At 40.4% G+C, this 26,929-nt stretch overlaps 1 protein-coding gene and 1 long non-coding RNA gene across 4 annotated transcripts in view; one reads left to right on the top strand and one right to left on the bottom strand.

Moving 5' to 3' along the window:
- Positions 1–26,929, bottom strand: part of GALNTL6 (polypeptide N-acetylgalactosaminyltransferase like 6) — a 1,157,792-nt gene that overhangs the window by 180,678 nt on the left and 950,185 nt on the right. Inside the window, exons 6-7 of the mRNA XM_038573594.1 lie at positions 23,228–23,413; positions 18,744–18,927 (exon numbers count right to left, since the gene is read on the bottom strand). Coding sequence (XP_038429522.1) covers positions 18,744–18,927; positions 23,228–23,413 — 370 coding nt within the window. The remainder of the gene's footprint in view (positions 1–18,743; positions 18,928–23,227; positions 23,414–26,929) is intronic.
- LOC102154576 overlaps positions 16,697–26,929 on the top strand; it is a 30,568-nt gene continuing 20,335 nt past the window's right edge. For all 3 annotated transcript variants that reach the window (XR_005378554.1, XR_005378552.1, XR_005378553.1), the window contains exon 1: positions 16,697–16,889. This is a non-coding gene — a long non-coding RNA (uncharacterized LOC102154576). The remainder of the gene's footprint in view (positions 16,890–26,929) is intronic.

Here is a 26,929-nt window from a genome sequence, read left to right as displayed (position 1 = left end):
AGTTGTCATCACATATTATTTTGTGAGTAATCAATCCTTCTCCCACATGCTCACTCTGCTGTAAATTCCTTTACCCAGAGAAAAGCCTTTCACTACATAATTAAAGATGAACCACAGCACAGACAGTTTATCGATCAGTGTGAACTTGGTATGAGCAATCAGGAAACCTCTTTATGACAGCTCTCAAGCACTTTTTGCCAGGTCATCCTCCCTGTCCTTCCCTGACATCTTGAGCACGTCCCAGATCTTTGGCTATAGATATCTTCAGGCAGTTTCTTTTTCAGGTGGAAAAAAAAAATCCTCATTCAATCAGAAATAAAAGCTTCAATTTTTCATTCATTTTAAAGCTTCTCCCTTCTATTTATTCATTTAAAGATTTTATTTATTTACTCATGACAGGCACAGAGAGAGAGGCAGAGGGAGAAGCAGGCTCCCCCTCGGGAGCCCGATGCAGGACTCGATCTCAGGATCCTGGTATCACACCCTGAGCCAAAGGTAGATGCTCAACCACTGAGCCACCCAGGTGCCCCAAGCTTCTCCCTTCTTCACCCTCCACACAGGTCTCACTGGTGGCTCTAGAGCAGGCCATGAAGAAGGCATTATGCTTCCTGTTCCACCTTCTCTCTTCACTTTGCTTCTGGCTCTTCCAGGACTGGACAAGAAAGGGTCACAGCAAAAGGGCCAACGGCCCTGTCCAGCTGGTATGTAATTGGTTCTTTCTGTAGGTTTCTTATTTGCTGGGTTCCCTCTGCCATGGTAGGGGGCCAAACACGGGCCCTTTCGCAGATGCATGTGTGTGTTTGTGTTCATGTGTGTGTGCGTGTAGGGGGTGTTACTCATGAGGACAAGGGTGCTCTGCTACCGATGCCAGGCTGAGCTCTTGGGACCACCTCCCTTAACTCCTGCCTTGAAAGTGCAGCCCACTCTTTCTTTTCGTGGCAGGCATTTTTCTCAGAGAGACTTTCAAAGGAATTGCAAGCCTGCTTCTTTATCCATATAACCCATGTGAGATCTCCCGATCCTTGTCCTGACAAATGGCAAAAGTAGCAACAGCACAGGCTTGTCCCTTCTCACCCTGCTATCACAGGCAGCTCCATCTGCCCTCCAGCCACTGCACAGCTCCACGCAACACCAGACACCAGCCTGTCTTTACGTGTGCCTCTATGCTCCCGGGCCAAGTGACACTCTCCTGGAATTGCTTTCACTGTCTAATCCAGAGGTAACCCAGAGTGGGCAGATGCTTTTCTATAACCTGGCACGATCTAAGAGAGGGTAATACCTTTCCTCAAAGCCTTCAAGGGGTCCCCTGGGGTCTTTTTCTCTTAAGTTGGGGGCTGGAAAAGCAGACTCTTCCCATCTCTCATGGATATTTAGCATCTCTCTGTGGCAAGAACAAGCTTTTTTGATCCATTGATAAGTAAACAAGTCTCCAGTTTTGAGGCTTTAACTATAATTCCAAGATATCGGAAAAGTCCTTTATAACACTGTTACTGCTGACTGGGCTGAGCATTGGAGCTCTTCTTCAGGGGAGAGAATGACTATACACTAATTCTAAATGACAGTACCTGGTCAACTCAATCCTTCTGACTCATCTTGATGTGGCTCAAGTGTGAGAGAATGGGGAGCCTAGGGCCAGGGAGGCAGGGATGAAAGCCAGGAGGACAGGGGCTGCTGAATGCAATTCTCAGACCACGATGGCAGATTTCATCTGTTCCAGTGTCCTTAGCCTATTGTGTCTGGAACACAGATGAGTGACAAGAAAAGACGCCTCCTCTAGTTTCTCTTCAACTTAAGGTTTCTCTGGTACCTAGCGACAGTGGTGTCTTCAGAATGACAAATGGGCATCATGACATGACAAATGATAATTTCTCCCTTAAATTACAGTTTTCCTACAAACTGTGAACCTAGGATTTCCAGAGTATGAAGAAGAGGAAATGTTGGGCATTTTAAATTTTAAAAAATCCACCTATTGATGAACTTGATACAATATCCAGCTTAGAACCTGATTATGCAGCATAACAAACATTTGTTACTGTGTCAGTCCAGAAGAACACCCCTGGCCTAATGAGTAACACCCTACCACACACAAGCACACATGCGGTTCTGTGAGGCTGCCAATCCACTCTGCCAGCAATGCTTGGGTCAGGAGCAACCATGATCCGGGCTGGGATAAGTCATATCTTTTGTAAGGTGGTGAGATAAGCCCTATCTGTGGCTACCGTTCCCTGGTGTCTGGCAGCCTGGGAAAATGAAGCCACATGGATGAGAGAAGCAGAGACCAGAGACAGAAGTGAGTCCAGATGGTGTTCAAGCCCCAGGTTGAGCTATTGTAGAAGTGAGACCCTTGCCTTTCCCACAACTGGGTTTTATGGGTTCATAGAGTCCCCTTTCTACTGAGACTGGTCTGAGCAGAGTTTTGGTCACTTGGAATGGAAAGGTCCTGAGCTAAGCACACAGGTTGCCAAGTTGGTTAGAAGGTAACTTTGGAAGCAGCCCATTTTCCTGTTTCCTGGTTTAGAGCAACATATTTCACCATCTAAATCTTTGGTTTTCTTTTTAGAACACTTGTTAAGTAGCATTTCTCATGGATGGAAAAAGCTTAGAGTTTAAAGTTCTTGGTTATGCTTCTGTTGACCGGGTGACTTTGAACAAGACATTACTTACCTCTTTCCTTGCATGTAAAGTGGATATTATAACACATATGAAATTATTTTGTAAACTGTAAATGGCTAGGCAAATGTAAAGCATCACTATTAATAGTAGCAACCGTACTTTGAATATTATTTTTAAGTAGTATTATGGCATTTCATTTGGCAGTATTTGAAAAAAAAATCTTGGTGTCCTGAGGAAGACACCTATAGAATCATACATATCCTCTCTATATCTCCTAATGAAGGTCAGAGGGATTCACTTGGGTAATCAAGCATCCAGGTTCTAGAAGTAAAAGGTACCTTTAGAGATGCATATTTTAGTATGGATTAGTTTAAACAACAAAAAAATTTAACATCAAATATCCTGCTTAGTGTTATATTATGATTATGATTTTATTTATTTATTCATGAGAGACACAGAGAGACAGGCAGAGACACAGGCAGAGGGAGAAACAGGCTCCCTGCAGGGAGTCGATGTGGGATTCGATCCCAGGACCCTGGGATCACACTGTAAGCTGAAGGCAGATGCTTAACCACTGAGCCACCCAGGTGCCCCAGTGTTATCATATTAAAGGAATGGGAATTTTCATGGAAGAGGAGAAAGGTGAACCTATACTGAAGTAATAGACCTTTGATGAGTGGCACAGGCTGGGTGCTTCAAGGAACACTTGGGGTTTCCTCAGCCAGGGTATAGGCGGTTATTTGGCAGGTGTGGGAATGAAGAAATAGGATGTGGGAGAGAAATAGGGAATAGGAAGTGCTTCCTTAACATCCCAGCTAAGGGTTGATCTTCTCCTCTCTCCTTGAAGAGATCTGATAAGGTATGGTTTCTATGGAAACAAGGCCCAGACAAAGTCCCACTCTCAGCACCCACCCACACCATCACCCAGCGCTGGGAGCAGAACTGGTAGGATGGAAGCACATCACGGAGAGGCCGTTGTCTAATCCTGGGTCTGAGTTACACGCTGGCTGAGGAGGCCAGCCTCCCACGGACTGGCCCGGAGTTAGTTCTGCTCAGCAAATGTAGACTCTTCAGAGAAGCATTTTTAAGCCTGTTTCTTAGAGTCATAGTTCTTTGTGGAGAATGGTAGTAATTTAAGCTTTATCACAGCTACAGACCATTAAATCGGGGTTTGTAACTGGTAGAGATAGTAAAAAATGTTAAACTAAAAAGCCCTTTAGAGCCTCAAAAGCATTAGGATAGTCCAATTTAAAATATTTCGGCAAGCTAGTGATACAGGAAAGGCACATCAGTGGAACTTTATTCTATCTTTGTTTAAAATCCCAGGTTCACGTTGTTGAAGACCCGGGAGCAAATAATGAACTTCCCACTATTCCCACACAGTGAAACAGGCAGATTTTAGCATTACTGCTTTTGTGTTGTAGAGAAATACTGAGGCATCCGGGAGTCGCTCTGCTATGTTGGAGTGGTATCAGATCTGGATGTGAATCTCACTGCTGCCACTTAATTGTGTGACCTTGAGCAAGTCACTCAACTTGCACAAGCCACCATTTTCTCGTCAGTTAAGTGAAGATGATAAGAATTATTAGCTAAAAGACTGTTGTGAGGTCTAAGATAAAAAAAAAAAAAATCTAGGCCATTAACTGGCCATTACTGAAGAACTGGCTCAACAGATGACAAAAGCCATTTTTGCAGTGACGATTAATAACTTTTTAAATCTTTGCTTGGGTTTTCCTAGGAGTCCTATAGTTTGGGAGATGGGATATAGTAACATTTCCTCTGATAGGTATATCCTCATTCAGAGGCGAACAGTTTCTTGAAGACAACCTCACATCACTTTAGACTTTTTTTTTGTGCTCAGAATTGCACCTCAGTGCAATGGCTTTAGGACCTCAGCAACCATCAAGGTCAATATTCTTGTGTTTTATTGATCAGGTCTAGAGAAGTAATTTTCAGAGATTACAAATTAAGGAAATGGCCAACCTGAGGTCTGGTCATGCTTAAAGCCTGTGATGGCTCTTCTTGGCCCTTCATGACTGACTAGAGTCTGTCCTTCCTCTTTCCATCTGCTTCTCCCTAGTGCTTTTCACAGTGTCCTTTCTGGGGAAGTCCGTTGTTCTCCTGCTTTCCCTAACTCTTTCCTACCACCTTCTTCTTTGGGCGCTGATCTTTCAGAGGTACCACTCGGAGCTTACCCCCTCTGATTTTTCTTGGCCCCCGTCCCTTTTGGCAGATTAACTCCAAGTAGTTGGCACAAGCATCCACTTTAGGATGAATCACCATGCTTGCAGGTGTTTGTTTATGTCCCTGTCTTCATCAGGGGACAGACAGGGAGAGCAGGGACAAGGCTTCAATTTTCTCTTATCACGCTGGAGTTCTAGATCAAAATGTATTAACTGCAGCCCCCAGGCTTGCACAGCAGATTCTCGTTAATCATATGGCAAATCAATGAACCCAGGCTTTTTGATTCACAGTCTTGTTTTCTACCTCTCATGCCAGCTGTTTATCTCTGGGATCTACCTTTTTTCTGTCCCTCTGTTCTTTCAGGAGAACTCTCTGAGACGAGATAATCAGAAAGATTTTGTCACTATATTAACTCACCTGTAAATAATGCCACAGTGTGGCTGCCTGATGATTTTACAATCAGGGTTTATTTTATCTTTCTTCAACTTGGGACACTTTACACATTCGGCCTGGAGGTTATGTGTCTTGATTTGTGGGGTGCAGTACCTTTAATTTAAGAGTCAAAAGTTCCTTTACAAAGCCCTGGATTTTGACCTTTCCTTGAGGCTTTTAAAACAATTTACCTTTCTTTCCAGCAGGTGGCAGCATAACACAAACAATAACCTGTGCCAACTGCAGTTTTGACTATTTTAGGCTCACTTTAGCATTACAGCTACGGAGTCTCATTCTGGGTTAGATTTCTACAATAATTTCAAATTGAAAAGATAGGATGTTTCTAAAGATTGGATCTATCAGTCGTCTTTTCACTGCCAATCATTCTTATATATTTTCTCAGTTAGGAAAATTTAGCCTTCATTATACAAGAATTCCTTTATATTTCGCACTTGAAAATATAAACCAAAAGAGGATCTTTAGTTAAAAATCTCTCTTAACCATTTTATTAAATGAGTAGTCTTAATAAATATCTTGTCTCTATATTTAACTCACTATATCACCTTAGTTAAGGTCAAATTATCTGGGTTATTGATGTCTAATGGTCTTTCTGTGGAATTTATTTGAATGTGTGTAAGAAGTTCTGGACTTACATAATCTTTACTAGAGCATGTGTCTTTCAAGGAGTTGTTTCAGCCTCCCAAAGTTAGTTGATTTTTTAGACTCAGCATAGTTTATGGAATTAGATTTCTTTAATTTAGTTTCTCAGAGTTGTTTAGTTATCCAGAACTTCTATGGAATTTTTAAAATAAAACTGTTAGAAAATATTCATCAGACCAAAGTATTCCTGTAAATACTTTCTACTCATTTCTTCACCCAACAAATACTCATTTAGCACCTATCACTATCAGCAATTACTGTGTGAAGTGGTTAAGGACACAGCCAGATGCATAGACATGCTCTTTGCTGACCTTGTGGACGGAGCCCTGTTTCTCTCCTTCTCTCCATCTGTTCTCCCTGCTTCCACAATGCTTTTGGTTGGGTGGTAGATATCTGCATTCGCCTCTCTTATCTTGTAACTTTTCTTCCCTACGTTTCATCTAATACACATACAGAGGAAGACATTGTGAAGACACGTAGGAGAACATCGCTGAAGTTGGAGGATTGGCATGATATGTCCCCAAGACAAGGAATGCAGGAGGCTACTGGAAGCTAGAAGAGGGGTCCTGGACCAACACGAGGCAGCTTATTAGCATGAATGGGTGGTATGATGTGGTTAGTTAGACTTGGGGCATGAGATAGGGCCTTCTAGGTCCCCGTAGCCTGCATATGTGTGGAGGACAGCCAGATGTTCTTCTTGTCTGTCTGGGAAAGGGCCAAGAGGTACATAAACGAGACTTGAAATCCAGAACAGCTGACAAGATAGACACAATGTAGGGAAAGAACCTTCCATCTCTGAGGTTTGGGGCTGAACAAACCAAAGCTAGGGATCAGTTAGAGCATGCAACTGGGTCTCCAGGACTAGTATTTAATGAAATCTTAGCACTTAGATAAGGCCAAGTCAAAGGGAGGGTGGTCATACCATTCCAAGAGACAAGACAGAGATGTGACAGCAGTGGACACTGTAGCAAGGTATTCAGTGAGGACAAAGACCTCTTTTTGAAGATCTGCTACATGCAATCTGAATCCAGAGGAGGCTAGCAAAAAATACAAAACTTTAGAGAGCCCATGTCCCCTATCATGACAATCCCTAGTACCAGGATGCCATCCCAGGGAGAAGGAGACTAGAAGAAATCTGAGCTGAGCAATTTGGAAAGGAAAACAATCCTCATATGGACTTAGATTTTGCATGGACTGGGTCTGAATTGAGAATTGACTGGGAACTACCTGAAAGAGACCAAATTCTGGATCAGAAGGTGTCTTGGTGAGATCAAGGGCTCACTGGTGTCCAGTGACCTCAGACCCAGTAAGAGAGACCATGCTCTGAACAACTTTGAATGTTTCCCCCCCACGGGATGGGTCACCCCTGAGGCTAAGAGATGTACCCCTACAAACCTCTTATAAACTATGTATGGGAGTTTGCATTTTTCTTTATACAAAGCGTTCCAAGCCTGCTTCTAAGGCCTGTGACATCTCCTTTGATCCCCATCTGTGGCTTGGAGTTTATGCTTCAACCTGAGGGGTGCCCAAAGGATGGCTATTTTTGTGGATGGAATAGCACATGTGGGCTTCAGCCTGCATGTCCCCACAGGCCGTCAAGATGCAGGCAGAACAAGTCGAATGAGAAAGAGGTCAGCCACGTGCGGCCATATTGCCGCAGACTGCTGTAACAACCCGTAGACCTTCACAGAGGAATTCTACACGCACATCTGGCCCTCCAGGTTGATTTGTGGGTTTATTTATCAAGATAGTAGGATAGAACAAAATTCAGTAGGGTGCTAGTTTGATGCATAACTTCTAAACGTTTAGACATAAGCCACCTAGGCCTTTGCTTGCACTCTTGGCCTGGGCCCTGCATGTGCCAGGAGCAGACCTGCTCACTCTCATGGAAGCAGGGTTCGGCAGCTCTGTTGGGTTCAGTTATAGAGATGAAGGTTACACTCTCCTGCATTTGAGTTGTGACTGTATGTTCGAGACCTGTCCTATAAGCTAGAATTATTGTCCAGATGCTGATTTTTATTACTATACAAAATACAAATTTAATTCTTGGGGTGGTGTTAACCAAATGAAAAATACTTGGCAGGTCTGTTTTCTTCTCTAACTTTTAAACTTGTGGAGTTGGAGAGAGATAGGATGTCTATCGCCTGCTCCCACGTTGGCATTATGGAAGCATGGATCCCCAACTTTCTCTTGCTGGTCACACACTGCCTTGCCCTTCACTGTTAGCTTCCACTTATGCCATTCAGGCCAGCTTCCTTTTTTCTGGCTAATGATGAAATTCTTTTTTTAGGGGGTCCCATTTAACTTCTAACTTGTCTTTCTTTGCTCAATTTCTTCCTTTGTGTACCACTTCTGAAAGCCCTGGATAAGTTTTCCTCCCAGTCTGGTGCAGCCTGGAAACCTGTCTGGCCTTGTGAATCTTCTGCTCCACTGCGCTGGTTCAGCTGATTCCATAAGCCAGATTTAGGCCAAGTTCACTCTTTGTCTTCCATTCTTGCTCCCACTGATGGAAGAACAAGCCAAAACGTGGGATGAAGAAATGTAAACAACAGATGTCTTGGTGTTGCCACAGAGTTCCATAACTGAAGAGGGTTTGACCTGGAAGGTGTCCTCCAGGTCACTTTTGGGTAAGAGACTATAGCTTGAAGACCTTGGCTCACCACCACCCAGCCAGCATGAGGCCTTCCATCCTGACAGGTGGCTGGGTCACTGCCTTTCCAGTGAGTTATGCCATGTAATCTCCCTTTCTCAAAGTTCATTTTGTCCAATTTTTACTAGCACTCCAAGAAACAAAAACAGACATTCTCTCCTCTTTAACATAGTTCCGGATGGATCTATCCAAGAAATATTAGATTAAAAAAAACCCAAAACCCCCAAACCAACCAACCAAACAAACAAACAAAACTCCAAATATTATCCCTGCCATTTGGCGTTACGACCATTTTCTGATTATTTCTTCGATGGGAAGAATGATGGTCTTGATTAAAACCAGTGAACATGACCTCCATGAATGTGGCCTCACTCTAGGTACTGCTCCTGGGCAACAAATAGATAATTGGAACACCAAACAATAAAGACCAACTATTTCAGTTACAGGTAAGCAAATAAAATTATATTACTTTTCTAATATGACTCAAGGGGAGTATATGCATTACTCTATTTTATTTTTGCTCTTTCTTAGAGAATTGAGATAGGAATTGCCTCATTTCTGAATCTTTTCAGTTGTATGTATGACTCTGCTCTGAGCACAGTCTCACTGCTGTGGACTGAATATTTGTGTCCCCCCGCCCCCAATTCATATGAAGCCTAGCCCCCCAATGCAATGGTGTTTAGAGGCAGGGAGCTTGGGAGGTGATTAGATCATGAGGATGAAGCCCTCATGAATGGGATTAGCACCCTTATGAAAAAGGCACCAGAAAGCTCCCTTGCCCCTTCTGCTGGAGGAGAGGGATCCCTCCCAACACCACTGTGAACTGGGAAGAGGCCTCCCACCACCACCAAATCTTCCAGTGCCTTGATCTTGGACTTCTCAGTCTCTATAACTGTGAGAACTAAGTTTCTGTTGTTTATAAACCACTCAATGTGCGATATTTTGTTTATAGCAACCTGATTGGACTGAGACATTCACCTACCACTGCATATGATCTGGATGAAGACTACCCACCTCAGAAGACATCAGCAAAGACTCAAAGCCAGGCTTTGTCTCTTTTTTTTTGCTCCTATGATTCATATCTATGCATTCTCTTTGAAAAACAATTTGAAGTGATTTATAAGCAAAACTTATGTAGTTGTAATTGTATATATGATGGCAATATAACCATCATAATTATAACATAATCATTGTAAAAATATAAAATAATAATATAAGATAATAATAGTGATATATATAATGGAATTGGGTTCAGACCGATAGCCCTTGCAGCCAAATGTGTTCTATTTCCATATAGAGAGTTTAGGACTAGAGTTTTTCAGTTGCCTACTGTCCAGCTCTTTGGTCAAGTCATAAACCCTTCTCTTCTCTGATTCTTTGCTCAGGCCCAATGTCATCTCAGCATCATGAAGCCATGGCCATCTGACTCCTGGATACAGATTCTACGATTCATCATTTCTTTCCATATAAACATTCAAGGCTTCCTCTGAACACCCCATGTAAAGATTTATTTTTTACCTAGACCTTCAGATCTGTACCTGTTGTCCAAGCTTGTTATGCTTATCTACCCTCTAAGACCATAATCTTCACCAAGTCCACTGGTCCCTCCAGCCCTGTACTCAAGCATAGCCTTTCTGGCAGCTCCTTCATAGTGCACTGCTCCCATGGGTTGTAGATGTTGCCCAGAATCTAGACAGCCTGAGATTTTTGTTTTTAAATAGGCTCCATGGAGCCCAACATTGGGCTTAACTCACAACTCCTCAGATCAAGACCCAAAGTGAGATCAAGAGTCCAGATGCTTAACCTACTGAGCCACTCAGGCTTTATTAGCTCAAGATCTTATAGACTCTTGGTATTTGTTAGAAATAGAACTGAAAGGTTAATATCATTACTTTATTGAGAATTTGCCTCTTTGTTAAAGATTTTGTTACTTTCTGTATTGTGGTTTTAAAAATGATTTTGTTATTTATAATATGTTATTCCAGGAAGGCCTTCTGCTTCCAGATAGCTTTTCCTAAAGCATTCCTTTACCATCTCTCTTTTTTCTATGTGCAGAACAAAATCCTTCTGAAGATTGGTTTCAACCAGAATGTATTTATTTATTTTTATTTTCTATCACTCCCCTGTAAGAATTTCCATTGTATTCAAATGAGTCTGTATGGTGAAACCCTATGAATATTGTGTTTAGCAAATACTGTGCCATAGCATTTCCTTAGCTGCTTTTTCTGAAAAGCTCACCTCTTCTTCAAATACACACAGCCTTGTTGGATCATTTCCTCTCCTGAACTTAACATTTATTTCATCCACTCAATAAATACTTATTGAGTGCCTGTTATGAGCAGGAACTAGGTACTAGTGATGCAGGGCTGAATAAATTGAACAAAATAGTCCTCCCTATCCTCACGGAGTTTTCATTCTAGTACCTGTATTAGCAATAAATAGAGCAGAAAAGAGGAGGGGTTGCTTGGAGGAGGAAGTGAAGGAGACAGCAGAGCTGGAGCAAGTATTTCAGCAGGGAAGCCTCAGGTAAGAAAATAAAGCTGATGGTGTGCAAGCCTTGAGTCTATATTCCTGTTTGCTAAGAGAGGAGAGAGTTGGGTGATGAAAGAGGGTTCTGTTCAGTTTTGCCACACTCTGGTGTGAGGTTGTCATGGGAAGAGTAAATATGGCTGAACCTTGACTACTAGAAAGGAGGCTGTGACAATACTTTCACAAGTTCATGGAGGTTTTCTCCTCAGGTAAATGCTAGTAGAAGTTTGGTGAGAGACAGCTGGGGTTTCACAAACAGGAGATCTGGTCAGAGTGTAATTATATCACAGAGCATAGAACCCATAAAATAATCCAGATAAGGAGTGAATGCAGGTAGAGTCAGGTCACATCTTGGGAAGTGGGGGGAAGGACATGGAAAACAGTTATCACACATGAGATGGAAACATGGACTGAGGACACCTGTTTGGGAAGCACAGGAAAGTGGTTCATGGTCAAAAGAATTGGTAAATGGACAACCCATTGTGAGCTCCACAGTTCTTTGACACATAGGAAGCCATTGCTAAGTCTTAAGTGGTACAGGTTTACTGATAACTGTTGGATGGCCCTGGAGGTCTGGAGGTGATTGGCTGATTCTGCCCGGGGGTGCATGAAATGAGAAATTCAGTCTCAAGTCTGGCGACAAAGGGGCTAACTAACCTGGCAGTAGTGAAGCAAGACCAAGAATAAGAGTTGGAAGTCCAGGGGCACCTGGGTGGTTCAGTGGTTGAGTGTCTGCCTTTGGCTCAGGTTGTAATCCCGGGGTCCTGGGATCAAGTCGTGGGGAGCCTGCTTCTCCTTCTGCCTATGTCTGCCTCTCTCTCTATGTCTCTCAAGAATAAATAAATAAAATGTTTTAAAAAAAGAACGGGAAGTCCCAGGTTCAAGAGATTATGTTATCATAGAAAAGGATGGGAGCTAGTTAGAACAACAGTCATGGCAAGGTTTGGATAGAGAAGAGTAGGGTGACCCAGGGTCCCACTGGGACCACAGTCCTGGGTGACTGGTAAACAGGGATAAAAATCTCTCTCAGGGGATCCCTGGGTGGCGCAGCGGTTTGGCGCCTGCCTTTGGCCCAGGGCGCGATCCTGGAGATCCGGGATCGAGTCCCACGTCGGGCTCCCGGTGCATGGAGCCTGCTTCTCCCTCTGCCTGTGTCTCTGCCTCTCTCTCTCTCACTGTGTGCCTATCATGAATAAATAAAAATTAAAAAAAAAATCTCTCTCAGGATGAAGGACTAAGTTTCACTTCCTTTCAAAATAGTAAGACCTTCTAGGTCTCCTGTCATTCAATAACTCTTCACAGGAGCAATGGTAGAAACAAAAGTTTCAAAAGTCCAAACCCAGGCTTAGAAACCAGAAAGAGGGCACCAAAAAGCCAGAGTTGCCTCAAAAACCCTGCAATCTCAAGAGAGCAGGGTAGAGGAAAGAACAGGACTGCACCACTAGAATAATGGCAGTGATTGTTAAGTTAGGAATTGATTTGCTAATGTTTTTCTGGATGCTGAAGATAGAAGAAAATAGTAGGGAGCATCTTCCTGCGGTAAAGATCATTCCCAATGGAGAAGGAGGCAAGGAAATCATTTTCTGGGGAGCAGACCTGAGAAGGGAGAAGTATTCTCGTGATCCATTAGTGAGAATTGTTTATAGATGGTGATTCCCCCAGAAATCCAGGACTAGGGCAGCCGAAGAGCCCAGGGACAGCAAGCCATGAGGAGGGGTCTTCAGATGGGAGAGACCGGTAATTAACAAGTTTGCTGTGAAACAGTATTTTACTTCGTGTTTAAGAAAAAAAGTCTTCAGTGGGATTTCATTTGGAGCTTTTGAGGAAGACCGATTTTAATCAATGTTTTAATTAGTTTTTAAGACCCTTGAGCCATTTCTGTTCCTTTATTCTCACCCTCTGTAGTTAGGACACCAGTTAGGAATTTGGCAGCATTTTCCCCTAAACATTTTGTCCTTTTGCGGTTGTCAAATATTGAATTAGATCTTGTTATAAACAGATCAGAAGCTGGCATTGTTGACATTTCCCTTCATTAGGAAGAAACTGAAAGCTGACATTTTCAACCTACCAGCTCTAGTTCAGTCTACCGATAAGAACACAGTACGAGCAATGAGGCAATCTGGTTCTTTTCTTGCTCTTCTTACAGGCTCACTATGAGACATTAATTGATAAAACTATTTCACTTAATGGGTGCTTAAGTTTCTCTGCAAAGGAGAGGAAAAGTATTGATTACCTCTAGGATTTAAACTCTGAATGAATGAAAGAAAGCATTGATTTGAATCCTATGAGATTGATTAAACCCAAAATTTGAGATCTGAATGAATCAATGAAGATGTCGATTGAAGTCCTGAAGTTGCCTCTTATTAGTTAATTTTTTTCACTGTCTCTTTATTTGCAGAATCAGAAAAATAACAATAGCTACTTTTTCCTGTGCCACAGATATTACAAGGGATCAATTAGATAATGAGATGAAGTGCTTTACATAGTGTGAAACGCTAGACTAATTTAGGTTTTGTATTGCATATTGCATAGGCTTATTGAGACATGTTATTTGACTAGATAAATTGTCTTCTGGAATAATGTGAAGTTCAAGCAAGGTTTTGGAAAGCTAAAGTCCTATTTCACTCCTGGAATTCATCACTAGACTAAATTGATGAATGTATTTTTCAACCTAATCCCCTTAAAAGTTTGAGACTACAATTTTAAAACCTCATTCATATAGAATTATCTGTTTGGAGGTTGAGGCCTGTGGTAGATTGTAGGCATCAATTTGAGTTTTTGAGGAAAGGGGGCAAAGTGTGGAAGCAAGCACTTGGAGATCACAGCAAAATTCATGAGAATATTGATTTAGCTTGAGAAGTAGAGTGAAAGAACATTCTCCTACCCAACCAAACAGATGGCCACCTGTTGAAGTGGCCCAATAAGGGCTGAACAGAAAAAAAGGGAAAATGAGCAATATCAGATTCAATTCGCGAGATGAAAGTGGAGAAGACCTTTGAAGTCACCTTTTCTTTCTTTACATCCTATATAGTAAGTTCATGATTTGACCAGTTCCTTTTTCCATGGGGAGACAGTTTTATTCCTTACTAATTTTGATTCAATTCAGGGTGACCAATATTTGATCAAAACCCACATGGAAAAAGCTTTGAGTAAAAGAGATTATCTTTACTTTCAAATTCTGAGTAAACTAAGGTGCTACTAAATCCCCATTGGAATTTACCCAAGGGAGATGTTAACATTTTGAATGTTAATCAAGGCAATCCTTAAAATCTGACAAAAGCTAGTTGTTTACTCCAGGCAACAAGTAACTTCATTGTCAATTGTTCTCTTCTTTGTATTAATGAAGTGAAGCTTTTGTGCCCACCAAAGGTGAAAGAACCCCTTCTTCTTCCTGCTAGTCAACACAAACCTGACTCCATGGTCTTCTGAGCAGAGCACCAAGTAGATCTCAGCTATTCTCACACCCTGCTAAGAGCATTACTGTTCATGCCTTGAGGTATTTCTAGGTTAGGAACTGGCCTAGATGAGGAGTCACTGCATTCAAAATTATGTGTTTGTGGACATAGGGGTTTCTGAGACAATAAATGGGCATTTGTAGCCTGTAAAGTTATTCTCCCCCCAGGTGTAGATATCCTTATTCTTTAAATTTTGGAAATTGATGATATACATGGGTAGACAATAGAGAATGTGTGTCCTCTCTAATGACCACATATAGGAGTTCCATTCATGATGACTAAAACTACAAGTTTTAGAAGTCCTTGAGGAATTGTGAAGATCTGCCTGAGGAAGACTGACCGAATGAAGGTAATTTATTTGCAAATCAATGACAGGAGATAGGTGGATTCTGAAAAATACAACAAAGTTGAAAATTGAATGGTCTGCTGAATTGATCATGAGAACTTAGGCAAAAGGAAGCATGATATCTAGGGAGTGCAAATTCCCTAGAAATTAACTTTATTTCTATGATTTACAGACTCATACCTTAGGGCCTGAGTCCCTGATAACAGTAAATGGACTATTTCATGCTATCCATGTGAACAAGTTGGGGAAATGGGGATGAGACTACAGTAGTAAAGTGAATTGACCTATGTTGAACATTTACATCAATGAGCATGAACTTTCACGGGATTGTGGAGGACCTGAAAGGCATGGAGGTATTGAGCCCAGAAAAGGAAAAGAAGTTCCTTTTTCTTCCCCCTTAGAGGAATAAGCATATCAGCTGTTTTAAAATACTTTTAACAGCTCTATCATCAAAGAGGAATTAGACATTCCTTTTATCTTAAGTAGGACAATTTGGGATTAGGGAAGCAGATTCCCTAGTATAAGGGAAAAAGTTCTGTCCATTGGTCTAATGGAACGTACCATCTTTTGAGGTAGCAAATACTACTTTCCTCACAAGTCCAAAAAGAGGCCAGTCACCTTTCTTAGACATTGTCTAGTGGTTGCTTATATTAAAGGGAAGTTGTATAAGATAATTTCTTCTTGGTCTTTTCTAAACTTTTAGATCCTGAGATAAGATTGGAAAAGTAAGTTAGTGGTCAGAAAGCAAATGAACATCTTCCTCTTTGTCATCATGAACTAAAGGAGCATATTGTGTTTTGTCACGCAGAAAAAGCTTACATTACTAAGTGCCCAGGATTAGAGATAAACCAGGAATAAGGAAACTATAAAATCCACGGATAACAAGAATTTCCTAAAAGCATTACATCATGATATAAGCCATCAGAAAAAGCGAGTACTGCATTTTTTTTTCAGAAGACAAGAATGTTTTTCAGATGTATTCAATCCAATTAGAATTGTTATTGCCATATGATAATTTGAACTACAAATATTGTGTTTTCTCTCCTATTCTAGGAGCAGTTTGTCTGAAAACCATATCCCTTTACAAATGTAAATAAATCTTTTCTTGTGTTCCAAGTTATCTGCAAGTTCTCCTTTCCCCTCCTAGGCAGATTGTTGAAGGTCTTGATTCCCATTTTAGGAAGTTGATAGATTTTGAACTCTTTCAACCATGTAACCTATATTGGGGAATGCAGTTTATACCCTGACCCATATACGCATTGTAACTGAAGCCAAATATTTGAGAAATAACACAGATGCATTAGTATAATACCCTGAAATTATCAATTCAGCTCATTAATAATTACTGTTCATGCCCCACTAATTTCACAGGATTTGCAGATTAAGAAAACTCACTATTATAGTCAATACAGCCAGAAACTCAATAATGGCAGAATAAGTGAGAAATGAAGATCTTGCCACTTCAGACATTTGATAAACTTGTTGCAAAAAGATAAAGTTTGCACATATATTGCATGGAAAGTCCTGGGGCTTGAGATGCATTTTCATATTCCTCTTCACTTCCTTTCTTCTTGTCTTTTTAGCCTCCTCTCCCCGCCTCCCACAGAAAATCACACACCCCTTGTAGAAGCCACTTGAAGCATGAAAGTCCATGAGAGAGATATTTACATAGACTGCGTTCACTCTGTGTATCTTAAAGCTTTGCAACTAGAGAAGCAAGTTTTAGCCTAAAGCACGTCTGCCTGTTTATGAACACATACAGGTGACTATGGAGATAATGGAATTGCTGATACACTGCTCATAGCTGCTTGGGTAACCATTCTTTTATTATCAGAAAGGCAAATGCAATTTTTAAGATCAAAGTGGACATATCTTGGAAGCTACATTTATTACAAAAGGCTAAAGTGTCCACATTCCTAGGAATCAAAGGGAATTAAAAGCCAGAAAAGCAGTAGTATTCAAGAGACAAATGCAATCTTTGACGGAAAGCATCTGCCGAAGTAGGTGACAGGAACAAGAGGTAATTTAATTCTGAAAGCCACCAACTCTGCAAGCTCTGGGGTTAAGCAAGGTGCCTGATAGGGTGATAGCCACAGCCAGGGTCTGCCTGACAAAACATTTCAACTGTCAGTGCAGGGACTGAGTATACTTTCATAATTTTCCCCAACTCAGATTCCCTTGGTAGGCATTGTGAACCAGTTTCTGGCCAAAGCAGGAGCCCCACTCGGCTACTGCAGTGGAAGCAAAGGAAAAGGTCATTATAAGCCAGTCACTATGAGAGTATTTGGAAAATCATCTTCATTGAATACTAGCCCTGAAAACATGGCAGCCTCAGGGAGCAGAAATCAGACTATGGTCTTCCCCAGTCAGCTGCCATCCAGTGACAGTTTCACCATATTTAGGGTCCTGTAGTATCCTCCCCCAAACCTCAACCTGGCTTTAAATCCTTCCCATAAGCCCTGTTGCCAAGGTTTTTGGATGGCTAACTTCAGGAAAGCCCAATGAACATCTCTCCAGCCCTCTTCAAATGCTTACTGGAAACTCCATCTCTAAAGACCTTTTCTAGTAGTTTTGAATGTCCTTGAAATCTTGGCCAAAGCATTTGAAAGAGAAACAATGGGAGTTTATAATTTCTTCTCAAAAAACTCTCCAGCAATTTCAGAGTATGATGAGGACTTCAGAAATTCTGGATACTTGATAAGCGTGCTTCATATTACAAAAGAAATCATTTATGTCTCCCTTTCTATCAGGCTACTGTTTTCAGAAATCCCCTCAGCTTTCCTGAGAGTTTATCTCTCTAGAGACTAGAATTGCAAGAAACATTTTCCCGATGTTTATAATTTATTTTTTGTAGTTTAAAGGGTTAATGTTACAGGAGTGGTTTTTATGCTTGGGAGCTTCTCCACTGAAACTTTTACTTGCCATATTATTAATGAAAAGACAATATTGATTTTAACACATTTTAAACAGACCTTTAGAAAGTATGCAAAGTTTCAATCACAGACATTTTTCTTGTCCTGAGAAAACATATATAACAGTTTTAAAGTTGTGACAATTTTAATATGATCAAAAGGGTACAGTCTGAGAAATAGATCATAGTATGCCTTGGGCAGTCTCTGGGCTAACTTTTGAACAAAGTTAACCATTCACCATTTATGGTCCTAAGAGAACCTAAGAGAACCTAAGAGAACAAAGTAAGCTAAATATATATATATTTTTTTCTTTTTCTTGACATGCACAATTCTCATGTCCACACTGGAAAAAAAAGGACTTAACTTTGTAGAAACCAGTAGATTATTGCAGATTCTTATCTATATAGAACTTAAATTAATGGCAAGGTTATCAATGATTACATTGGATATATCATTTTGATCGAATTGCCCAAGTTTAAGGTATGAGAGCACCTACTCAAAAGGACTGCTTTCCCTTTTAATTCCCAACAGAGTGTAAACAGAGGCTTAAACACTGCTGCGTATTTATATAATTTTCCAAAAAACATGAAGTAAAATAGTTAATTTAAATGATTCTTTTGGGAAAAGGCAAAAGAATAGAACTGAAGAGAAGGAGAGGATTCTGGGAGAGTATCTACATAGGGAATATGCATTTTCAGTGAACTCTGCATTTTCCTGAGTCTCATAGAGGCACACTTCGTCTGATGCCTAGCAAAGTTTGACAAGGGGTGATCCATGTATTCAGCGCAGCTTGTAATTTGCTACAACTTGTAGGTCTGACTTTTCTCCAAGGTGTGGATATTGTCGCCACCTGTTTTCATCCATTTTATTAGAGATAATTGTCCTCACAGGTATCAAGTTGACATGTCTGAAATGAATTACCTGCCCTCTCTCCCATGGCCCCTCCCTCAGCCACTACTCACTCAAAAGGGTCGCTGGGATCTGCCCTCTGGAGCTCTGGAGGGATGGGGATTCTTTTGTAGTACATTTCCCAGTCGAAGGCGCCTCGCATGGCATCCCCAGCTTGTGCCTCATACCCAAAATGATTGTGGTCAATGACATCGATCATGGGGCACACGATGGTTTTGTGGTTTAGTGCAATTTGGTCTGAAAAATGAAAGCACAAAATAGGAAATGACATGCCTGCTTAGGCCATCTATCATTTTTCAGCAAAGAGAATCCTACAGATCCTTCCTAATGCAGGGATGATGTTTGTAGCCTGGCTTCCTGTTGTTAGAGCACTTTGTGAAATCTGTTCCAAGCCTGGATTTAACATGATGGGACAGTGATTAGGTACAATTAGCGCTGTTGTATTTTCCTTTAAGGAAGTTATGTCCCAGAGAGACTTGCAGAAGTCCATTTAGCTCTACCTCTGTCACATTTTTGCTCTGACCTGTCCCCAATCTGTCATTTTATAGTGCATCCAATATGTGTGGAGTATAAACAGTACTTGTGTTCCTTCAAGCATATAGCAGGAGCTTCTGAGAAAATATTGTCCTGCTTTCTGGAGGTTCCAAAATATAAATATTTAATTTCATGTATGTTTTTTTTTGTTGTTGTTTTTTAGTATCTAATCTTATAATGGTCATGATGGCTGCTCTCTCGCTAAATGCTGACACATCACACACAGAATTCTTTGCTCTCAGGATTACCAGAGATTTTGCCAAGTTCTCTTTTGCCATTTTCCTTTGATACAGACTCTGTTTATCAAAGCTATACATTTTTATCTTTCCTCATTCATCCCAAAACATATTAGATGGCCTGATACTACTCTTACTATTCCTGCTACTACTCAATTCTTGAGCAACTGCTAAGTGCTCCAGTACTCTTGCTATTTCTAATCCTCCTAGCAACCCTGTAAGGTGGCTGCTACTGTCATTGTCAATTTACATATGAGGTTACTGAGCTCAGATAAGTGAAATAACTTGTTGAAGGTCACTCATCTTTCAAGAGCAAAACCCAGGATGCGACAACTACTTCACGGTCCAATCCTGAAATCAGTTATCTCTCCATCATGGTACTTCTCATGGGATATCTTTTCCGGTTCCAGCTCCTTCCTTTTCCATGTAAATATTATTACTGTGAGATTTTAATAGCACAGGGAATTGGCGTTTACCTACTTTGGGTCTCCTAGAACAGCTACATGTGACATACAGTTGACTATTGAACAACACGAATTTGAACTTCGCAGGTCCCTTATAAATATATATCTTTTTCTGATGGAGTACAGTGCTATACATGTATTTTCTCTTCCTTATGATTTTCTTAAGAACATTTTATTTTCTAATTTACTTTGTTGGAAGAGTGGGGTATATAATACATATACCATACACAATAAGGGTCAATTGACTGTTAATGTGATTGGTAAGGCTTCTGGTCAACACTAGGCTATTGGTAGTGAAGTTTTGGGTGGAGTCCAAAGTTACACATGAATATTTGACTGTATGGGGTGTTGGTGCTCCTAATCTCTGTGTAGTTTAAGGGGCCAACTGTACTTTCTTCCCAAGAATGTGCACTCAATTGATATTTATTATAACAAGCATATTGTCTGACAGAACTTAAGTATGAACATCTGCTTTCTGGTTATTTGGACACTCTGATGTGGCATGCAGAATAAAATACATTCAAATATCTTAAAAAACATATTTTTTAGAAATAATGAGGTTTGGTTATCTTAGTATTATTATTTTGGTGATGCTGATAAGGCAGGGTGGAGAAACCACCGAATTCTGTAGAAGGTCTCCCCTCCATATTTATATATTCTTTCCTTCCTTCCTTCCTTCCTTCCTTCCTTCCTTCCTTCCTTCCTTCCTTCCTTCCTTCCTTCCTTCCTTCCTAATTCAACAACTATTTATTGAATAGAAATTATATGCCTGCCACTTTTCTAGGTTCTGGGAACATATCAATGAGTAACAACCACAAAAATCTCTGTCTTTAGCAGTAGAGGAAAGACCATCAATATACATAATAAATCTTTAAATTATATAGCACGTTCAGAGGTGACAAATGTGATAGAAAAAAGATTAAACAGGGTAAGGGGAATATAGAATGCTGGTATGTGGCAAGGTAAACAGCATGGCCCCAGGGCCTCTGAGAGCCTGGAGGTTGCCTTAATATTATTTCAGCTAACTCGTAGACAGGGAGAGCCCCAGCACTATTTCAGGTGATTCTTCACCAAGCACCCTGTGAGCATCCATTTTCACCTGAGTAAGTCTTGTAAAGGGTTTTAATCTTTATCTAAATGGTGTTTCCCCATAGATGTCTTTGGCAGAGGGGGCTATCATTGCGCTGTTCAAAATCTCTCTGCAGGTGTTTTAATATTAAGGTTTCAGTGACTTTCTTCAATCAAATTCAGAATCAGGTTGATTTACAAGTTCCTTGACCAACAAGGAGTCCCAAGGTGACCCAAAGAGAATGAGTATGTTAAATTAACTGTCAACTTTCCCTTCAAATTTCCTTTCAGCTCTCATCCAGCTGTTCTAGCTTAGGGTGAAAGCAGCATGACTAATTTTTCATCTAAGGCTTGTGCCTACATTTCAATTTCCAGGGATCAAACAAACAGACTCTTAATGGGAAATTGAAATTCAGGTATAATCCCAAGGTGAAAAATGAACCAAGAAACTGTGTGGCTCCGCCTGTTTTTTCATTTTGGATGATGTGTCAAGGCACTGATAGAGGAAAATAAAAAAAGATAGTGATCCTGAGCTTGAATCATTTCTTATCCATCAGGCCTACAGGAAATGAAATGTTTTAATGAGAAAAAGTGGGTTTCTCTTTATTTTTGCTCTCTCTCTCTCTCTTTTCCTGTTGGATTCATATGAACAATCAGAGGCTTGATAATTGGCATTTAGGAATTGCTTTGGTTCATAAATAAATTAGGCCTTTTGCTGACTTCCTTGAGTATTCAACAGTATACAGGTCAAATTCAGTTTGCAGGAATCTCACTGTTGCTGATGAAACTCTAAATTGCTATGTCCTTGGACAAGGTACTTTTAATTAAAAGCTCAGAGGAATCTCTGGCCGCAGGAGCACTGAGACATTCCTGTTGATTACGATGGCTGGGCAGTCATCTGTGTAGGTATGTGTGGATCTGGTGATGCGGTGGGGTGTTAGTTGCTGGTCATTTCCTGTCTTAAATCCTACACAGTTTCAATTGATTTCCCCCCCACATCTTTTACTAATGGAGCTTTGCTGGTTCCAGCTGAAATCCTACACAGTAGTCAATAGCAAATCATTCTTTCTGAGGCAGCTTATTGTAAAGGCAGTTTTTACTGGCTTTAGCTCCAAGGCCAGGGATATATTTACAATAAAAGTTGATTTAGCGAAATCTAAAAGAATAAGGAGTCATACGGTATGTGCACACCAAGAGCTTCTTAGAAACATATATTTTTTTTTCCAAGCTTGTAATTTATTCCTCGTCCACTACTGGACTTTATGTCTGACTTCATTGTGAAGTAAAAAACAGAAGAGTCAAGCTCCAACTGAGCCACACGTGTGTTTTCTAGCTTGAATGACTTTTACTTCTTTCATGTTTCTAACAGTTCAACTGTGATGCGATAGAGAGGCTTCTTCTTTCCCTACTCTTCAGCCATATTGTGAGCATGTGAGATGTGTCATCTGGATAGTAGCTTGGAGTGTTTGAGGGGGTCCTACGTAAACTTGGGAGATTATATATTTAGGGCCCCAGAGCCATGCCAGAAGTGGCTAGGAGAACTGGCATTACAAATTCTAGAAAATGTCAGAGCATTTACACTTGAATTATATTCTAGGGGTGAATAATTTTCTATCCTCATTTCTTAACAGTTCTATAATCATTGTTAAGCTCTGTGTGTGTGGTGAGTGAGTGTGTTTTAATCTTACTGTAATTAGAACTAGAGCTTTTAAGTATTTTTTTTTTCTGGGGCTGCTGCGTGGCTCATTGGTTTGGCATCTACCTTTGGCTCAGATTGTGACCCCAGGGTCCTGGGATTGAGTCCCACATCGGACTCCCTGAGGGGAGCCTCTTTCTCCCTCTGCCTATGTCTCTGCCTCTCTCTCTGTGTCTCTCATGAATAAATAAATAAAATCTTTTTAAAAAACACTTTTTTCTTTTATTATTTACCTAATGATTATAAGAACAATAAAGGAGAATTTAGTTTAAACTAAATGAAACTTTTTCAAGCCTTAAGTTAGATTGCAGTTGGTAGTAGCTAAAATGTCAATTTTAATGTAGTTGTCTAGTTACCTACTTGTCCTTAGCCGAGGTTAAGACAGAAGTCAAGGCTCTCACTGTAAAAATGGTAGAAGGGATCTCTAGTCTTTGTTGATTGCAATCTGAACAGAAGCAAGCCACAAACTCCCTATGAAGGAGGGTGATTCCCCAGGCCCCCCTGGTCCCCAGAAAGCCACCATTAGTATGCGTACTCACTAAGGAGTGGGGGCAGCCAGTTCACATTGACTTCACAGTGGGAGTCCAGGAACGTCAAGACTTCTCCTCTGGCCATAGATGCCCCCAAGAGGCGGGTCCGGATGAGCCCTTCCCTTTTCTTGGTGCGAACAATCCTGACTTTGGAAAATCGGGCCATATATTCTTCTAACTTATCCTTCAAGTGTTCTAGGAATGAAGCAGAGAGTGTAGAGAAAGAACATAAAACATTAATTGCAACAGAATTATCCGTGGGTGTTTATGCATTAAGTGTATGTGAATGATGAATCCAAGCTTACGTCCATTTTTCTCCTCTCCTCATCTCGAGCGAAGACGCTAATAAGATTTTATGTCCAGAGGGTTTTTTCTTTTATTTTATGCTTTCCAAAAGGCTTCATAAATTGCAAATACTGCCCTTTGTTTCAACACTGTAGAAGACATAGACCCACGAGAGTTGTACCATGTGCCAACTGTCGACCAGCTGCCACCATGCTTAATCCTGGCCAGCATTTGCCACAATGAGCATTGGCCCTCTGGTTCCTGCTGTGTAAAGTCAGATGAACATTCCAGCATATGGGTTCTTTTCAACAAGAGGGCTCTTTCCAGCAAAGCCATACCTATTTCTGTGTTTTGAAAATAATGCATATAAAACCACCAGAAAAAATTATATCTCTCAAATCAACAAGAACCAAACAGATTCTCTCCCCCACTCCTTCTGCTCCCAGGGTAAAAGGAAACTAATAAAGAAGTTTAGCATCTTCTGATTGGAAGTGTAGAAAGGACTGACTTGCTATTAAAATTAGACAGGAAAAGGAGAAGGTAGATAGATACTACACAATCATTTTGAACTTAGCTATTTAAGGTTAGAAAACAAAAATTTTAAAAATGTCTCTTTGCCTAATTAAAAACAAACTGTAGGAACCAAACCGAATCAGAGAGCTTATTTACAGAGCAAAAACATTTCCTCCTGGCTGTTGTAAAATGCATTAATATCTTAGATCTTTAATGCCAAGTAAGTGTGTTTGATGTCTTTCTGTGGAAGATGTACTCATATAACTTATATCCTATGCTTTTACTCTTTGGTACCTAAAACAATAGGAGGGCTTTGCTAGAGTTTCTAACAAGTCATATCTAATATTCATAGAAACAGAATCTTAGTATGCAATATGTTCTGTAGTTCCACTTTCAAACTTTCCCTGCATGTGTGCAATCAAAAGCAATATTATTATTAAATCTCCTTCTATGATCTGTAGCAATAGGGATTCACATAAGGATTTATGATTCCCTTCCCTGCAATCCAATTTAACAGATTTCAGAATTACTCATATTGGAATTTCTCTACGCATAAATTTTTATTTTTATTTCTTCTCATTTATGTAGTATTTTTTTTAAAATCTCAATTTCCAGGACATCTGTGTGACTCAGTTGGTTAAATGTCCTACTCCTGATTTTGGTTCAGGTCATGATCTCAGGGTCCTGAGATCAAGCCTCGCATTAGGCAAATCACTGAGCTTGGAGCCTGTTTGAGATTCTCTCTCTCCCTCTCCCTCTTCTCTTCCCTCCGTTGTGCACCTACATGCATGTGCTCTCTCTTTCTCTCTCTCTCTCTAAAAAAAACCAAAAAAACAAAAAAACCAAACGCTCAATTTCCTTTTTTTCTGACTGCCCCATAACTATGCTTTACAAATGTATCAAGTAAAAAACTACTTAGTTTTCTAATTTTTGCTATAAAAGAATATTGGTATGATCTTTAACAAGTGTTTTAGCACAAAATAGGTTCCCTTCTATTTTGTTCTTCCTGTAATGAGCAGAGGTATGGAGATCAGACTACCAAATGCAAAGATTACAGATTTGAAGTCAGAATAGACCTACGTGGGTACTAGGTCAGTATCAGTGAAATATATGAATAGGTCATGTAAATTCTCCTGGCCTGAATTTCTTTACCTATGAAGGGAATCAGGGGATTTTCTCCACTTAGAGTGTGGTAGAGGGTGCAGCTTTTGGTTAGAGACCTCACGGTGCTCATTCAGTAAACATTCACTAAGTCAATAATTGGAGACCTCCTAAGTTGCCTGTACTTATGAAGAGAAAGAACAGCATTTCCAGCTGAAGAAATGCCTTTGAATGCTCAGTCTGAAAGATGAAAAACATAGGATTTTTGTTTCTTGGTGAGATTTTGATAATTCATCATATTCTATTTATTGAAAATTTAAAAAGTGAAAGGTTTTGGCTAGCAATAAATGAACACATAAAACGTGACGGCAGTATCATAGCTTTTCAACCGAAAGGCTGACTCCAAAGCATCTCTGTCTCTTTAAGACAGGTGTGCCGTGCAAAGGGACTAACTTCTGCCCCCCACTCTCCTCTTTGCTTTCTCTCCCCTGCTCCTCTCTGTGCAAGCTGCAGAGAAAATTCCAAAGGATGGCACAACACAGTGCCACCTGTGAATAAGACCAGATTGTACTAACCTGTTAGGGAAGTAAAGCAGAAACCTGCACCCAGTTTTGCAATCAAAGGCAAGGAGTTAGTAGCAAGTGATCAATCCCAGAGCTCTCTATATGCTGCTTTTGAAAGGCCTGTGTTTGGTCAGGGTTTTTCATAGTAATAAATGTTTAAGAAGACACGCCATATCTCATTACTGTAATTTATTCAGGCACTGAAATCCTTCCGTATCTCCAATGTACAAACAAGTGTCATTCTAGAAGTTTTTTTGTAAACCAGTTATGTGGACCGCAGAAACATAATGTCTTCTGGAAATTGTGTCACAATGGTCACTGGGGATGAAAGAAGTGAACATTTGTTAAACCCACCAAAACAGTGTTCATTTGTGTTCTTTCATGAAGCCTTCCTAGTCTTTGGCAAGTACCACTGTGAATTTGGTCTTGGTCTTGGCGGTCTGGGCTGCAGTTAGTTCTTTCCTCCCTGACCCCTAGGACTAATAGGAGCCTCCTGGGGCGAGGAGGACTCATTCTCTGTAGCTGCGTATGAAAGGGTTGTTTATTACCTGGGAGTATGGACTTTCCCTACCTTTTAGTTTATATGAAATTCTCTGGAATTTAGTGGGGGTGGGGCAGAGTAGGGGGCACTATCTCTGCATGTCTCCTTTCCCTCTAGGCACATTATCTGATTCTGTGGATTTTTCTTTGATCAAAACCCATTTTAATGTACTAAAAGAATTGTATGGTATCCATAAAGCACCAAGGGTTTGACCCCCAAATAGAGTCATCTTATTGTTCAAATCAATTCTTTCAGTTTGAACTTTGCAGTAATCATTAGGTTGCTTTGCCTCAAAATAATGATCTGGTTGACTGCCCTTGTGAAGGGTCCATTCTCCTTTAGTAGTTCAGTTATAATTTCTAATTACCCATAACTCACAATGAAGACAGGTATCATCAGTCTAATTAGCAAATTAGACTCTCATACAACGGAGTTACTGGGGATGGTGGAGATGGCTTTAAATTAAAAACATTTTGTATTTCTTTTATATGAACAAATGTTTAGACTTATTTCTAAAATATTATTAAAATGATTTTAAACATGATTTTATATGATTTTAATTCAAGCACAGTATCTTTGAAGATCCCATTTGAATTTAGTTTTAAATAATGACAAGAGGGTTTATGGTATTTTTATAAAACAGGCAGATTTCTTTAGACTATGAGACATTTGGGGAACCAGTAAAATTTTTTGGTTGGTGGCTACAAA

The sequence above is a fragment of the Canis lupus genome, chromosome 25, assembly GCF_011100685.1.
Source record: "Canis lupus familiaris isolate Mischka breed German Shepherd chromosome 25, alternate assembly UU_Cfam_GSD_1.0, whole genome shotgun sequence".
Classification (NCBI taxonomy): domain Eukaryota; kingdom Metazoa; phylum Chordata; class Mammalia; order Carnivora; family Canidae; genus Canis; species Canis lupus.
The sequence above is the reverse complement of the archived record's forward strand: the minus strand, read 5'-3'. Positions and strand labels throughout refer to the sequence as shown.